Genomic DNA, 17,142 nt, shown 5'->3' with positions numbered 1-17,142 from the left:
AGCCTGGAATCTCCAGTCTCGTGCTCCGGTTCTCCTTGCTTCGCCTAGACCACCGCCGTAGCCACCGCCTGTTTTCCCTCGACGATACCCGTTGCTAACGAGTTTATCCGACCGACGGCCCAGCGCTGTCCCTTCCGTTCCGCAGCTTCTCTTCGACGCTTTCTTTTTTCCTCTTCGTCCGTTCTTTGCTCTCCGTCTTTGTCTCTCGTTAGAAGAACGTCCGGTTCACGTACGTACGATCGCTGTTCCACCGAATAACGAGATTTCCGCGAAGCGCACGTAGATTGTTTTCCGTGCAGGCGTTTTGCACGGAATTCCAAGGGTAGACAGGTGGAACATCGAGGGTAACTCGGTTTCCAGGGTTCCGGGGAAAACGTTCGACCCGCGAACAACTCGGGCTCGGAGGAGAGAAAAAAAGTGAAAAAAAAGATCGATGCCGCGCTAGTTGGAAGCTACTCCTACACGCGAGAGGAAAAGAGGAAGAATAAATTACGAGAGGCGGCGCAGCCTTGGGGAGGAGATAAAGCTTCTCCCACGTGCCGATTAATAGTTCTGTCAATAAGATTAATCGAGCGTTGATTTTCCATGTGGTTTTCAGCACGCTGAGGTGGAGGATGGAGGAGCTGGAAACGCTGGAGAGCACGGAGTGCCCTGAGTGCCCCGGGCCACCCCCGGAGTTCCGGTTGCCGCCACCGCCTCGGCCACCCTTCCTCACCGACGGCACCTTTTGCTCGGAGGAGCCCCTCACCGAGATCGAAGATTGCGTCGCCATTCCGGTAAGTTCGATTCCTTCGATTATCCCTGCCGTTACTCCTACAACGTTTCGTGAATTCTCGCGAATTCTCCAATCGACCAAAGCCATTGTTCGATCATTGGCGAGCGATCGTACGAAAACGTCGATGTAGGATTCTTATCGAGCTCCTTACGGAACTTCGTACGATTCGTACAACTTCGTACTTGCACCTGTAAAGGAACTGCCGCGTCGTGGCACATCACCACGTTCGTTAATTCTTCATACAACCCGCGCCGTGCATTCGTAACTCTCCTGTTTGATCTTGAAGTCTTACGTTGGTTTGCTTCGGTCATCCATCTTTGAGAAAGTTGGCGTACCTCCGTCACCTATCAAGTACTCCCCGGCGTAATCCACGCATCCGAAAGTATCTACTCGAATATTCCATTTTAGCTTCCATTTTGTATCCTAACGGTGAACCGTGAAACGCGAGCAAGGCAAAGTAATCTTCTCCTCGAAAAGCCATAACCCAGGTCGATGGAACTAACCGGCGGCCACCGGAATCGGGAGTTTGATGAGTCCGGTGGAATAGAAATTCCTGAATAGGGCGGTCGAAATGGCGGAACAGGTGGCAGAAAAGAACCGGTGGAAGAAAGAGCATGGAGCCACGGTTGCTCGATTCATATCGAAAGGACGGGATTTTAAGGCGGGATAAATTCCGGAACTCCTTATCCGACGCCAGCAAATTGAATCGGGAACGTGCGGGGACAAAAACGAGATCTCGCGCTGTCCTCCTCTCTTCTTCGTTCGTCGTCGTGTAACTTCTTCCTCGTGAGAAATCATCTCTTGACAAAATATCCCTCTGGAATTCGGCTCTCGGCGATAGAAGTTCTTAAAAGAGAAAAACGACCATACTCCGACTGTACGATGTTTAAACGTTGAAATAAGAAAGGCAACTATTAACAGCGATCCGGGAACACGTATAGCAGTTCTAACTTTCCGTTCGGTTGGAAACGATTCGGAAGATGAGGAAAGAATTCCAATTAAAGTAGTTCGACCAATATTCTCCACCCGTGCACCGTACAGGTAACTTTCGAATAAGTTGCGACGCGTAGTTTGCCGCAACCAGCCTTTACAATTCTCCGTGGATCCCGTGGACACCAAAAGTCTTCATTTTTCCTCTTTCACAGCAATAAATCTTGGCCAGCGGCTCGATTAATCCCCGTCGCTCGTTTTATTATCGTCGTGGCGCGACCATTCCTAAGGATTCTTCCGTCTTGAAGAAAATCGGAGAATCGGTACGTGATAGCGTACGAGTGATACCGACCGCGGTTCGTTCCTACCAATTAAACGATTTCTCCCGGCTCTAGCTCTATACTTTTTAACGAGGTAACTCGTTATTAAAATATACCCAAGTTTTACGACCTCCCGTAATCCCCGCACACGTTCTCTAAAATTTCATTTATGCGAGAGACTCTAACGGAGCTTAGTGTACGCGTCGCTCTCGCTCGTTAAGCTTTATCGTCGAGCAAATCGGCCTGGCCGGCGACACGGAACGTTGGGAAAAGAGAACGCAAAGGAGAATCAAGGGTAGAGAAAGGAGAGTAGGATCATCGGGACGGATGTTAAAAGTGAGACCAGTTGGTTAGAGTAATCGGTTCGGGCTGCTGTTCGTCCGGTCTGTTGCTCCGGATCGAGAGGTAGCTCACGGTTTGCTCTCTCGGTGCACCAACGAAAGAGGGACGGACGATAGAACGACGCGCTGTTTCTGTTATTGTCTTTAGCGGCCCGTTAAAAAACTGTATTTACCCGTGACAGGCGCCATCGGTCTGCCACCGCGCCTCCTCTTTTTCATCGTCTTCCCCATCCTCTTCCTCTCTCGACTTTTTTCCTCGCCGCGTGGCGAAGACCGGTGCGCTGGTCGGATAAAAACGGCGCGGGCCTATTAATAGAGAACACGTGTCTCGGCAGCGTCGTGAACTCGGGGACCCATTATCGCCCGACGATTTTACATCATTACGCGTAATTGGAGGATCTGCCGGCCGCGCCGTGCCTCGAGATTTATCTTCCGTTTCGTTTCGATTAAACGGCCTGCGGAATCTCGCGGGAATTTCCAGAGGGAAAAACCGACGAAGCAGAGGACGGGACACGGGACGAAGAGGAAGGACGCTGGCGGTGTGACGAACCAGGGAAAGGCGGAGAGGTACGATCGTTTTAATCGCGAATCGGTTCGCCCGTAAAATTCGCGTTATTTACAGCGGCGAACAGCGGCCATTTATAATTTCTAATTTCGCGCCGGCCGCGTTCTATTAAATCACTTTAATATCGGGCCAGTGTCTTGCAGCGAGCGAGAGTTTAATCTAAAATAATTATTTAGCGGCACGAGGTAGGCGACCATCGGGTAAGCTACGCCAGCTTACGGTTGCCCTCGCGCCGAACGAGACATCCGCTGCTGTGCTAGGGACAGGGGGTTGCCAACGTTTCACAGTGCACATGCAAATCCCGCGAGTTTCGAAGGAAAGCCCCGCTCTGGTTTTTGCCACCTCTCGTCTGGCTTTACGGGGTGTTAAACGCATCGGGCGTCCTTAATTGAATTCTCTCGCTCCTCTCTATCCCCCCGCCACATCCTCTCGCGCCAGCAGTAACTACCGAAATTGCAGTAAACATTTTGTCTGTCCTCCGACGCTCCTTGACCGAGCTCCTGCAGCTTCCATGACGCGACCTGGAAATTAGAACGACGAGAACCCTTTGTCTCTCGTTTCGCCACCGTCTTTGTCTTCCCCTGCGCGTTCCAACCCCTCCCAAGACGTTCGATCTGCGGGCGTGCACTGGGAGGCGTTGCCTTTTCAGTCCTCGGTCTTTAGCTACCAACGATCCGTCGATTTGTTCCGAGAATCATATTACGATTCTCCCTCTCGACGATTCTTGCCTGCCCCGGTTGATACCCGCGAACGAAATTACATCTTCCTACGCTTAATATCAAAGGATGCGTCTTGTAAGGGAAACTTCGAAGAAGCTTCGTTTGAGAAAAGGAGAGAAAGAAGTCGTCGTGCAGGGAATCGTCGTAAAGAGCGTAAGAGAATTGAAAAGATGGGGATACAGACGGAGGACGTGAACCGGATGACAGTAATTAAAAAGCAGTTGTCGAATACAACTCCTGTAACTCGTTTCGAGTTTATTACGCGATATCTAATAAGCCGCTTCGCTTCGTGCTTTTAGCCGAGCGTTTCTTCTCCATCTTTCATCGATGGCTCCGTCAGGCTTTTCTACTCTATCTCCACGTATATATAGCGACAGTTTCCAGCGAATATTTTCAGAATTAATATCTTCTTCCTTTCGCGTGTTCGAGGATGACAATGGTGGCAATGACGGCTCTCTGTGCGCGAGCAACCACCAGCTATCCAGCGTTCGCCTCTTTATCAACCACTGTGAAAAATTACGTTAACTCTCCGGTACAATGCGACGGTATAGTGCAACCAATTGGACTCTGCGTTTGAATTACGAGTCGCGCGAGATCGCATCCGCCACCGTCTGGCTACGAACAGCAATGCGTTTAAGGATGCGCGGCTTCGAGGCGCGCAAACGGAGAAAGTTGAGCCGGCCGTTGTACCAAGAAAAGGAAACGAGAAGAAACTGCTAGCCGCAGGTCGCGGCGAGATCGGGGTCGCTTCCCTTTCGGCTAACCTTCGATCGAGGAACGGTCACATCGAGGGCGGAGGGTGAAAGGGGTGGAGCAGGGAGGGTGGAAAAGGGAAAAAGTCTTGGGTGATGGCGTTTTTGCATCGACCGAGTCTCTTTATTACGCCTGGGAATCCGCTTTGTTTCTGGCGGTGTGCTGGGGGCGATAGGTGGGGGACGAAGGGATGACAAAGAACAGCGTGGCAGTGGCGAGGCGGAAAAGCGAGAAAAAGGACGCGAAGAAAGATGAGAAGAGGGGGGGGAGGGAAGAATGCCCGCGTTCCCCTAGGCAGAAGTTTGCGCGGCGGCTAAGCACGCCGAGAGGACTAAAAAGTGAACCAGCCTGGAAAATGGGAAGAAAAGGGGTAGTTATTGCCGATTTCGCGGCGGCGGCAGCGGAGGTGGGCTATCCTCCGGCTGGCGCTGTATCGTTGCTGCAGCTACGGTTAATTACAGCACGAGTGGAATTGGTTTCGTTTATCGGGCAAAGCTCGATGGAACGTATCGTCATTTCGAGCGTCCGGATAGCAAATCGATGCCAGACGTCGACGTTCTCCTCCTGGGTATCGACAGAGGACCCTCGTCCGGATTATCTCGAACCGATTGTGTCTCTTCCTCTTCTCTTTCGTCGATAGTCCGGATTTCCTGTCAGTCTGTTCGAGGACTCGTGGCCAGGGGTCCGGCCGATTTCGCTGCTGCAATAACCGACGCTCTACCATGTTAATTTCCACGATTATTTATCGAATTTATTCGCTCCACTTGGACGACTGTTTCACCTTCTTATTTACAGAATGATATGGAAATCCTGAAGCCGTCTAAGAGCAGATGTTTCGCTGTACGATGATCAAATTGGAGCACGTGAGACGCTCATGAACATGGCCATTGAAAAATCACAATATCGTTGGGGATAGAGTGGAGTCGGTAAAGCAGGAAGCGAAATCCTTTGATCGCGGCAGAGGTCTTCGGTCGTCCTCCCTTCTGGTCCGAAGATTCCATCGCACAGAGGATAAAACCTCGGGGCAGACAGTTACGCGCTTTGTTCCAGTGTATATACAAAGCACCGATTTATCCTGTTCGTTCCGCGGCGCATGTAATATTTTCCCGCTTCGTGTGTGCCTCTGCATATCGTTGTACCTAGGAATTTTCTTTAGCATACTCCTCTCCGCTTTTCAATCCATCCGCCATCCTCTGCGCTTCTTCTGCGAATAACGAACGTATCTCATCAAGATGTCACAACTAAATCCTCCGCAAAGAGAAACACGCGATCCTGCAAGCTTTTCCACGTCTGATGGTCAAACGAAGTAAAAACACGAACAACGTGCAAGAAAATAGACCGCTGTGCCACGTTGGACAAACGTAAAAGTCACTTTTCTCCTGCTACCGAGCATTTATTTTTATCGTCGAGTATCCTCCGATCGTCGCGTAGCAGAGCAAAAGGTTTGATAAGCGAAGAAACGCGATAGTTGAAGAAATATCTCGGCGCAATAAATCCGGCTCCCGTGTAAACCAGTTGGTTATTAAATGGCTATTAAACGGAAAGCGAGCAGATACCCGTGGCGCGAACTACGTGTTCGTTATCTCGGATTAGAGTCGATATTAAATGGCAAGTATCGCGTCCGTTTGGGCTACGATCGAGCGTGACGTAATCAGCGAGCGTGTAAGCGCGTAAAGTACCGGTTGAAACGTCCGGTATGCGCGCGCACGTACGCGTATCCCGCGAGCGCGTTAAGTTTGGCCGGAAAATCGCGGTAAATCATCGACGTCGCTGCATACTGCGCGTAAATCACCGATTAATCCGCCACGGCCCACCGCGTTATCGGTCTCCTTGCTCGTTCGACGGTTTTCGCGTTCGAAATTTCGATCGATTTTGCAAACGATAAGACGTACGAACGGAGGAGCGTTCGAGCAGAGTAGGTGAACGGTAGTTGCGGGTGAAGAAGCGTCGGAAGCCCGGGGCGGCTGTTTGCACGGTAGAACCGTAGAAACATCGAGGTAGAACCGACGAGAGGTTGCTGTAATGTGAGCGTCACGCGTCAAGTTAATCTTCTGTCGAGAGACGAGGAAGATGTACCAGGAGAGCTGGCTCGACAACGTGTTTAGATAGCGTTGTTGTTGTTTGTCTAACTCGTTGGAAGGGAAGACCTGTTTTTCGACGATAGAAGCTGGTCTTTCCGGGATTTCTCTAGGTAGGAATCACGCAAGGATCGTGGCACGCTTAACGAACCGATAAACCTTCCCAGCACGAGACGAAACCAATCGCGACAATTTTTTTTAAACAATCGAACAAACAACTTTTTTACAGTCACAGCTTTCTCGTTAATATCCTTGAAATATAGGAATCCATAGGTATAAACGATTTTGAGATAACTTAATGTTGGTAGAGCTATCTAAATACGATTTCAGCGTGCGAACTCGAGGTAAGTCGAGGACGTTTAACGCGGTATATATGGTAAGGCTGTGTGTCGAGCCTCTTATTCTTTCGTTAGGCGTAGGCGACGAAGAAGGGGATCGACGAGAGCCCTTAGCCGAGATTCTTCCCGGCGGCTGATATCGCCTCGCGTCGTTAGCCCCATTATTATATCCGCGAATAACCGCGTTCCGCCCGATTCCATCGCTGTTCACGGGTTTTACTTCGACATAAAAGCCACCAATAACCGTCCCGACCGCGTAATAACATCGCTCCCTTGTCCTTGAAAGGGCGCGATAAATCGAGCGCGACAGCGACCACCCCCTTTTCCCACCAAGATAGAATCGTCTTGAAAGATCGGTGAGTTCGCCGGAATAAACGCCGCATGATAGAACTTGCTTGTCTCGGCTCCAGAATAAAGGAGATTCTACTTAAGAAGATGCGGTTCAAGTGGTCGTTTCTTACGGAACTGTTTAGTCTGCGGCAATGACTCTCGTAAAGGGACTCTGGAAAGTGTTACGCGATAATCTCGATGGAACTCGAAGAAGAGCTTAGGAGATATTTAACTCTCGGAATATGAGAAATATAAACAAAAGCGAACTCGAATACGAAGAAAATTTCTCGTTGGAAGAAATGAAAATTCTAAGGAAGCGTCTAAGACGCTGGTCGTTTCAGAAAGATTTCTTTCGTTGCGTGTACTGTGTGTATAGCTTTAAACTCGACGGTTCTACCAGTCCAGGCATAGAAACGCGGAGGTTCACAATAAAGATCGTGTTTCACACGAATGCTCGAACCATCTATAACTTTCTTGATTTCATTAAGATAAGAGGCAAATGGCGAGGGCTCAGCTTCGTTCATTGGAAGCACAATTTAACGCTAAAGAGTAGTAATGGAAGTAAAACACCGTGGTAAAACTTCCACTAGATTGTCGGATAATCTATAGATACGAGAAGTTATCGCCATAAGCGACGTAGCATAGACTATGAGGTAAAATACTTCTAAACTCGTGTCGAGTATCTACGGGATTTATAAATTACACGCTTTAAGGTCTCGTGCGTACCGCGCTACTCTAAGACCGGAAGAGTGACGTTCCTGCGCATTCGTTGCTTCAGGAAAAAAAGAGGACATGGTTTTCCCATGTCAAATAAGGACCAAACAGTCGATTATAATTAGATCAGAGAAACAAAACGGAATCGTAGAAGACGCCAGACACGAGAAAAGTGTGCAGGCCTGCGTCGACTCCTTGTCGTCGCCTGGCGGCGTGTTTACACAGCACGCTTCCGTGGAAACGAGCACGTGAAAACTTTCTCGACCTTGTGAACGAACACGGGTCACGACCAACCCTTGGGAAAAATAATCACTTTTCGTTCCGCGCTTCCGCTTCGTTCGCTCGTCCGATAAAATGCAGAACGAAAAATTTCTCCTACACGTTTTACACGAACAATTTGCCCGCGACTGAACGCACGTCCTCTGGACGACGTGGAAATTTCCTCGAGAACTCGTTTCGCGTATCCATAATTCAGCGGAAAATAAGCAACGGGGTGTGCAGCGAGAGAATTTGCGGTCAGCGAGAGAATTCCGGCGTTAACGGGGGTTCGTCGTCGTCGGATCGCTGGCAGTCCAAATGTTGACGAGGTTTACGGTTTCTCCAGTTTCGCGGGACGAGCCGTGTTTACGCGTATCCGGAATAATCAAGGACTGGTCGGGGATCGTAACGAGGGTGTAGCGAAACCGCAGCCGCTAAGCCGTGCGCTCCGCCGACCGACATGGACTCGGTTCGCGTGAACCAAACGACCCTTTGCACCCAGGATCCACATCCCTGGCGTCGTTAGTCGTCGCTTCGTACCGGGTCATGCGGAAAAATTTTGCGGGCTTCAACCCTTCGAAGCTCTGCGGTCCATTAAAATCGCTCGCGTGCTAAGGAACCTCGTGTTTCGAACCGATTCCTTCTGCCCTTGTGCTTGTTAGAATTTGCTGATACGCATCCCGTGTTTACGAGTGTTTGCAGGGTCCGATGGTGAAATTCACGCTGCTATTTATCGGCGAAAGTGCGAAAGGTAGCCATTACGTAAAATTGGATGAAAGGCCAATAAGATCACGCAAGAGAATTGCACGTGAGATTTTCCAGGAAGTATCTTGTCCAAGCGGAAGGAAGGAGGATGAGAGAAGAATAAAATCCTTAATTGGAATGATAATCGTGAAACGAAAACGTTGACGGACTTCGCTACAGGATAACGCAAATAAGAATGAGTTGTATGAGAATAGAGGTTTGAGAAAAGCAACGGAAGACATTCATTGTCTAGACACGTGTCTCTTAATCGCAGCTTGCGGGGAAATGCGGGAGAAAACGGACAAAACGAGAGCAACGCGGAAGCGTGGCGCGCGTCAAAACGTGCCAAACGGAGTGAAACGCATTCCGAAGGGAAGAAGAAGAGGCTAGAAAAGAGGCGACGTTTCTGGAAATCTCCTGAATCTCGTGGAGAATGACGATGGTACTCGCGTCGCGCGAACGTCGTCCGCTTCTTTTTCCCGAATGCTCGAGAAATAAAAGCATTCGCAGCGCGCCAGAGTCAACTTCTTTCCGGAAGGATCGTCGTCGGTGAAAAACGATTACCTCGTTTTCTCGTGAAAGTAACCGCATTGAAATACTTTGATTACGCTTAACGCCACGCCGACTGTACTCGGTTGGTTCCGCGGTACTTACAGCGCATCGTTAACGATCCTGGCCCTAGGTTACGTCTAATGGCATCATTAACTCTTAATGAACACTTGCGCGAACTTTAATGACTAACGAGCTACCTCTCTGTCCCTAGAAATTTCTAGAAAACTTGGATTTCTTGGGCGTGACGATCGACCGAGCCAAATGCGAAATATCCCCCAGGAATGTTAAATCTAGGCTAAAAGAAACATTCTTGTCGTTGGAATAGGAACGGTAGCTTCGTTACATTCTTCTCAACCTTCGTTTAAGCGACGATGAAATTCGGAACGACGCGAAATCAGCATCGGTGACAGGGTCGAAGAAAGGCCATACCTTCATTAGCCGATAGCAGAGAACACCGCGTAGAACAATATCGTTTCGACGCGCACACAAGCGAGGTTCGTGTTTAATTTTCCGACCGGAAGCACGAACGCGTCCCATCGAATATGCCAGCCTCTTCTCTATCCCTGCTAATATCTAATTCCCAGAGGTTGCGGTAAACGAGACGATCGGCGAAAACAAGTGGCGAGGGCGACGACGAAAAGAGGATAAGGAGGAGCTTTGTCCCTCGAAATCCTCGAAAGTTCCGTTCACGCTCGAACGACGCCCAACTTCCTTCGTCACAGGCGGCAGAGACTAACGAGGGGCTGCTCGGTAACCGTACCGACGTTTCTCCAACGTCGAACGATTAATACAATCGAGCTTCGTTTCGAATCTTCCTTGCGAAAATATTAAATAAATTAGATAGGACATTCCAGACGAGTCTGCTAAAATCTAAATCGACTGCCATCGGAATAATAACAATGACAGATGTTTTAATAAATTTTCCTAGATTTTTGGAATTTTACACGTTGTAAGCGTTAACTAAGTAACTGATAGTTAACGAGAGAACGGTTCTATCGGATGTTAAAAAGGAGGGTGGAATATATTAGTCAGCGATCAATTTTCTCTCCGCGATGTTCCCATTTCTCGGGTCTTCGTTAAAGTCGTGACCCGAGCTTTTTTGTTTGAAACACAATTTCGCCACGTTGCAGACCGCCTCGGTTTCGCGCTTTAATCTCGCGGCTGCCGGCCGAGCATCAAACGAAAGGGCGGCTTAAACTTTAATACCGTTGATATTCACCGCGCTCGCTCCGTTTTCATTCGCGGTTTGGCCTTCGTGTCACCATGGCACAGATTCTCCGGCGGTTCAGTGCGAAAAAGGCCGCGGTTGCCCGGGAATTAATGTCGCGTCGAACTCCGTAAACGAGGCTACTTCGAAACTCCATGGAGAGTTCCGCCGCGGCGAGCACGAGACCGCGTCATCCATTCTCGGCTGAACGCGTTTCCTCCGGGGAAAGCGAGAGTTCCTTGAAAAGGGATCGTTTCCCAGGGCAAGGGTATCAAAGAGCTACGATTAGCGAAAAGCTGGGTTATTCCGGGCTTTTCCGGAGGGAAGCTTCATGACTCGAGGCAACAACGGGACCACAGGTGATATCGTTGATTCTGTTTCGCAGCTATATAAATTTAAATCGACCCTTCCAAACTACATTTTTCTTTTCTTTTTTTTTTTCTATTTCTTCGGCCCGTGTCTTTGAATGGATAACCTCCTTTTCTTGCTTTAACGATGATAAAGTGGGAGCCCTTCTAGGCTGATGTTCGAATATGATGGATAGGAGAAAGAATCCTTTTCTCCTATCTTTGAACTGGTCGGCAATGATCTTGCTAAACGCGGCCAATCCAACGAGAAAAGAAAGAATCGAAATGTGCGGTGCAGGGGTGAAACGCGGGGAACAGCGGAGCCATAGCTTCACCCCGTTCCGATTCAGACACCGACATCGTCTGTCGGGGCTAGATTAAAGGGTGAATGTATACATTCGATGAGAATCGTGTCCCTGGTCGGCCTAACGATCCCTTTGGCGGCTGCTCGAATGTCACACACGGCGAACCTCGACGTGAACGACGCGGAGTCCACCCCTCGAATCGTCGCCGTTCGTGAAAAAGGAGGATCCGGCAGCGACAGCTACCGTTTCCTTCCTCGGATTACTTCATTATCGGGTGCCGCCCACCTACCCGTTCCAGCCGAGCAAAAAACTTTCTAATCCCGTCGACGACAAGAATTTCTCATCCGATATTCGATTCTTCTTGGAGCTGGACACGGCGACCGCCCCTTTCCAACGGAAAATCGCGTCGTTCGTTCTGGATCTCGCGAGATTCCAACGTTCTAGTTTCCCCTGTCCCATAGACTTCGAATCGATGGTAATTCGCCGTTTCCTCTGAAAGCTGAAAATCGCGAATTCGCGGTCGCGTGCACGCGTCGATCCAATATGCATCAGCAAACGCGCGGGATTCTTGTTAAGATCAATAATAGCCACTGGTTAACCGGTTGTGTAAGCCGCAGAGCTTCTCACTGATATTGACACAGGTAATACACCGTTTACTGGGTTAGTGGATCGATAGCGGTGTAAAGAGCGCGTCTGGTTAAGCGTTTCGGCGCTCGAAAGCAAACGAATCCGGCGATATCGCGGGTCTACCGTCTACGAGAAACGGTTCGCCCTGGCAAGGCACAAGGTGGGAGAAAATTACGTGTTGCGAGCAACGAACGTGAAAGCTTGTAACATTGTCCACAGGGATCAAAGCTAAAACCACGCGAACCCCTTTGTGAAAGGATGGCGCGCAAACAGTTTGGGTGGCTCTGGTTCTTCCGTTGCTGGACGAACAGCTTCTCGAAACGAACCATCGGATCGATTTCCGAGGATGACGAGACGAGTCTCGTCTTCTCGTCCTCGTCCTCGTCCTCGTCCTCTTCCTCTTTCTCTCGTCCCGCGGTAGATAAATTTCCATGGTGAACGGAGCTAGCAGAGATTGACGTTGAAACGATGAATCAGCGGGGACGAAATTTAAATAATGGCCACCCCGGCGGCCGACTGACGAGACAAGGAGAGGGTGAGAGAAAATGATGGCCGCGTATGCTGCCGGTTCACGGTGAGCAGCGCGAGTCTTCCCGATAAAACTGACACATTTTAAATCATTATGAATTACGACTCGATTGTAAGATGGCAAAGGGAAATTTCTGAATGTATTTTACGGCTTAGAACGAGAGATCAGCTAGCGAAACGAATAATCGATACCCGAGATTAAATGAAAATTCCCTGGAAGCCACGCGTAATTTTCACGGGAGATTGCTTTTTCGAATAGTTTGATATGTCGGAGGGGTAACGAAGTCGAGGTGTCGCCATTGTGGGATTCATTTTTCGATCACGATCGAGGGTGTCACGGCGAAGAAAGGAAATTCTCGGCTTCGCCGTTTAATCCCGCGGTTCGGGGGAATATTATGTGCGACGCCCGAAATGAAACAGAATCCCCGATAAAAGGGAAATTGGAACTTTTCCTAGGGATCGATGGGCGTCGATCTTTCGCAAAGAAGCCGAACAAGCCTGTAAAAACACGCTCGCCCCTCCTCCTTTTTCCCTTCTCGTTCCTTTCTGTTAACCTGAAAACCGGCGAATGGATTACACGAAAGAGTTGCCGCGAGATCGATGAGAAAAGAAGCGACCGAGAAAGGCGAAGCGCTCTATTTTTCACCAGAAGGATATTCGAATCTCGCGAACGAATATTCCACCCCACTCGAGAACGCGAGTTTGGCTAAACGCTTTCGCCGAGCTTTCATCGACTACAGACTATGGCTTTCAAGTCGCCGCTTCACCGACTTTCTTCTTTTTCCTACTTCGTGAGTCTACAACAAACGAGAAATTAACAGAAAGAGGAGAGATTGCAGGAGCGTGCATCTTCGCGAAGATTTCCATTTCCTGGCAAATAACATCGTTCAATTTACAGACTGTTCGGCTTTCTTCCCCTCCCTCTCCCTCTCTCTCTCTCTCTCTCTCTCTCCGTTCTTTCTCTCCCTCGGTAACCTCGTTCCGACAGTCTACGAGAAGAAACGGACGCGAAGAGGGAGAGAGACTTTGCATGGAGAAGGTTCATTTGTCTTCGATTCCCGGTACGCACCTGTGAATAGAGACTTACCGCTCGTTATACAGCTTACCGATACAGAAAGCCAGCCACGCACGGCAGCAACCGCGTTTCCCGTAATTTCGTTGCTCGCGAGCAATCGCCTTTGACGAATTTCGCTGGAAACGCGACAAGCGAAAGACCAGCTTCGTTACCGGTTCGTCAGTTTATCATTCTCTGCCTGTTACGATTATTTTTATAGCAACGCGAGGGCAATGACGGGAAAACGAATGGACCATCGGATGAAAATGGAAGGAAAAGACGCGGTAAGAAACGGATGGTAACGATAGCACGGAAGATTTAATCGAGCCGGCCGAGATAACAACCACGGGCTGCGTTAAGACAGAGGTATAATTAATTCGCTTAGAGGCGGACTTATTTTCCCTTAGCGAGTAAATATTCCTCGAAATAAAGTGGGAAATATTAATGCAACGTTAGCCGATTCTCGGCTCTGGCTGACGTACGAGATAACGAGCTTTTTCCAAATGAAAATTTCATTCCACTGGAAGCCCGTGTCTTGCGTACGCAGCCGCTGACGCAGAATTCAATCTTTCGCTACATTTTTCCAGCTACCCTGGAATCTCGGTCGAATAATATTTTTCCACAACAGCGAGCCGAATTCGTGACTCCGCTCTCATTCTCCGCGTTACGAAAGCACGCAAAACTTGCTTTGCGAGAATAACGCGTTTGAACGATACAAGAAGGTTATCGCTCTTCTGTTCTGCTCGCGTCCAACCTAATAAAAATCGCTATCGATATCCGACGATGAGCTCGGCGAACTCGAGCGTCGAAACGTCGACTTTCTTTACCCCCTTCGAAACTCACGAACGTACACGCGGTAGGATAGAAATGCTGGCAACCTCGATTCCAGAGGTTGAAACCTCCGAGGAAATGGAGAAAGGAGAAACATTGTTTGCCGGTGGAACACAGAGCTAACTAAGTTGCCATCTTAACGGAGTGACTTAATTGAAAGGAAAACCTGGTTGCTCGAGACGCCATCGTCGAGCAGCAAATTTTCATTCTCGTCGAGACAGCCGGCGGAAAAATCGGCCAAAGCCCGGAGGCGTGCGCGATAATTCCGACTGCTTCGGACGGCGGCTAGTCAGCCAGAGGCAACAGAGACAGCATTGTAAAAGGAGGCAGAAAGGGTGAGTGGGTTGCCGCGGAGCGTTCACCGAAGCGGCACCGCAATTCGTTCCGTTTCGAATATCAAAAACAATTCGCCCCACGGGTGCCACGTGGCTGGCAGAAGGGTTAGTGGATCTTCCTAACTGCGACGGGATAGGGTGAGTAGGTTTTAGCCGAAATATCTAACAGGGTAGAAGGCGAGGGTAGGCCATCCTGGAGCGTCGCGCGTCCTGAATGAAACGGTAGGCGATATTAAAGCACGTCCGGAATGTTGCTCTCCGTGTCGTTAAACACTCCTACACACAGCATCCCCCTGTCTTGTCTTCTCCACCCCGCGCTTTCATCCCCTATGATATTGCGCCATTTCGGGGGACCAGATATTATACGCTTGGAATTGCCGTTCCGCGAGCTCTTCCAAATAATGTGCCATCTAATGGCTGAAACGATGCGGGCGATAATGTCGAAGACTGGAACGATTCGAGTGTTGTTTCGTTGCTAATCGTGCATCTACTCGATTCGACGAAGGGTCGAAGAATCGACGAAAGTTCTCTCGTTTCGAACAAGTTTCCCACCAATAAAGGAGATTCTCTGCTAAACGTAGAAGTAGGCTGCTGAAGTATGGCTTTGAAAAGGAAATGGAGAGGCAAGATGTCGTCACGATCAACTGGAAAGTCGTCGTAAAGTCTGCGTGAAGTCGTCGTCTTCGAATTTCATTAACGGCGAAATGATTTACGAGACTCATCGACGCGTCGATATTAAACCCGCGTTCGGAATGTTGAGATCCGCGTCGGTTAAACGCCGCTCCGGCACATAATCTTTGTCATCTGCCTCCCTCTGCGAACGTGTCGCGCCCCGGGTGTTTTCCAACCCCGACGGAGGCGAGGGTAAAGAAAAAATGGCAGCTCCTTGGTCGTCGATTGTTTCCAAAAGGAATTAAGAAGCTCAGACTCGATTCGACTTCGATATCCCTTCGAAACGTCGTTCATCCTCGCGTATCCACGATGATTTATTCATACGTTTCCCGAGTCGACTTCAGATATTTTAAAGATAAAACTGGAAGTCTCGCGGGCCGCGTACCGAGAATCGACTCGAAACTCTGGTCCAGTGACAAGCACCGCGAAGAACGAGGGCATATTTATGGAAATATTCAGCAGCGACTGGATTCCATTCATCATCGAGCATATCGACAGCGAACGTTCGTCGAACAGCTCGAAATAAATACGTTTTTATCAACGACCGTCAACGGGAGGATCGACGTGCAAATAGTTGCTGGCGTTTGCGGCAAATCGAGCGAGAGGACGCAAATTAATCGAGGCGCGGCGCCTCGGCGAAAACAACGAGTCTCGTGGTCGTTTAACGTTCGTTCCCGTTTGAATCCGATCGAAGCGGCGGGCTCGCGCCAGTTGTATGACATTTCATTACGCGCATCAAATATTTATGAACTTCTTCCGTCGCCGGCGGAGAAAACAACGGTAGTAAAACGCGCGTTGTTTTATTGAGACGCGAAGAGAGTAGCGTGGAAGGCGGTGTAACAGAGAATAAAGACGGAAACAGAGAGAAAACAATGAGGCTGACGAAGAGAAGAAAGCGCGCACGGATTTTACGCGTCTGTTGGTTCGGCTTTTTCTCGTCGCGACGAATCCGCAGAGATAAAAGGGGACGACAGGGGATGGAAGGAGGCTGGCAAATAAACAAGAGCGCTCCAAGTACCGACCTTTCGTTCCGGCCCGAGATAAAAAGGGTTTCTTCCGATCATTCGACCGCCTGGTAGCTACTCCACTCTCGCTTCTCGACCTTCGTCTCCCCTCGTCAACGATCCCCTGCTTCTTCTGCTTGTCGGCTAATCCGTCGACGAAAAACGGCCGGTGTTTCCCGTGGATGCGTAAGCCGTGGAGACGTTCTTTTCCATCGGATTCAATTTCGATATTATCTATAATAAATAATTCTTTGGCAACGACGATGTCGCATCGCGAAGATTGTAGGACACGATGCGAGGAAATCGTAGAAAACTATCGATTCATCCTCCTTGCAAATATTTTTTCTCGCAGCATCGAGACAGTTGAAAATGTTTCGCAAGCAATTTTCTCTGCAAATTACTCATCGGCGGAGGGACGAGACACGCAAGGGAACGACACACAGTCGGAACAATAGAGACGCGAGCGTGCCGCGTTCCCCGTGGATAAAAGGAGCGATCGATGTCGGACGGTGATTGGAAAACAATAAAGAAGAAACGGAATGGAAAAATAACCGGGAAATATTTGCTCGATAAATAGTCGGCCGGCAGCGGGCCGAAACAACGGAGAGCGACCGTGTACGGGACGCTCGACGACCACCGGAACGAGAATCAAGCTCGTGCTTGCGTGCAATCTTCGTCTGGAAGAGGGTAGAGCGTCGAGCTGATTGGAAAAGACCCGAGGCGTATACGAGCGAGACTGTTCTAGGATTGCCGCCGTCCTGCCAGGAATCTCTCGTCTGGTTTTCTGCTTTGCCCGGTTTTACACAAGACACCGG

General features: G+C 49.5%; 1 protein-coding gene across 8 annotated transcripts in view; it reads left to right on the top strand.

Moving 5' to 3' along the window:
• The window catches only part of LOC126871886 (uncharacterized), a 229,329-nt gene that overhangs the window by 171,692 nt on the left and 40,495 nt on the right, over nt 1-17,142 (top strand). For all 8 annotated transcript variants that reach the window (XM_050631202.1, XM_050631196.1, XM_050631203.1 and 5 more), the window contains one exon: nt 599-776. In XM_050631202.1, coding sequence (XP_050487159.1) covers nt 615-776 — 162 coding nt within the window. In that variant the 5' untranslated portion in view covers nt 599-614. The remainder of the gene's footprint in view (nt 1-598; nt 777-17,142) is intronic.

Source organism: Bombus huntii, chromosome 12, assembly GCF_024542735.1.
Source record: "Bombus huntii isolate Logan2020A chromosome 12, iyBomHunt1.1, whole genome shotgun sequence".
In the NCBI taxonomy this organism is placed as follows: Eukaryota; Metazoa; Arthropoda; class Insecta; order Hymenoptera; family Apidae; genus Bombus; species Bombus huntii.
The sequence above is the reverse complement of the archived record's forward strand: the minus strand, read 5'-3'. Positions and strand labels throughout refer to the sequence as shown.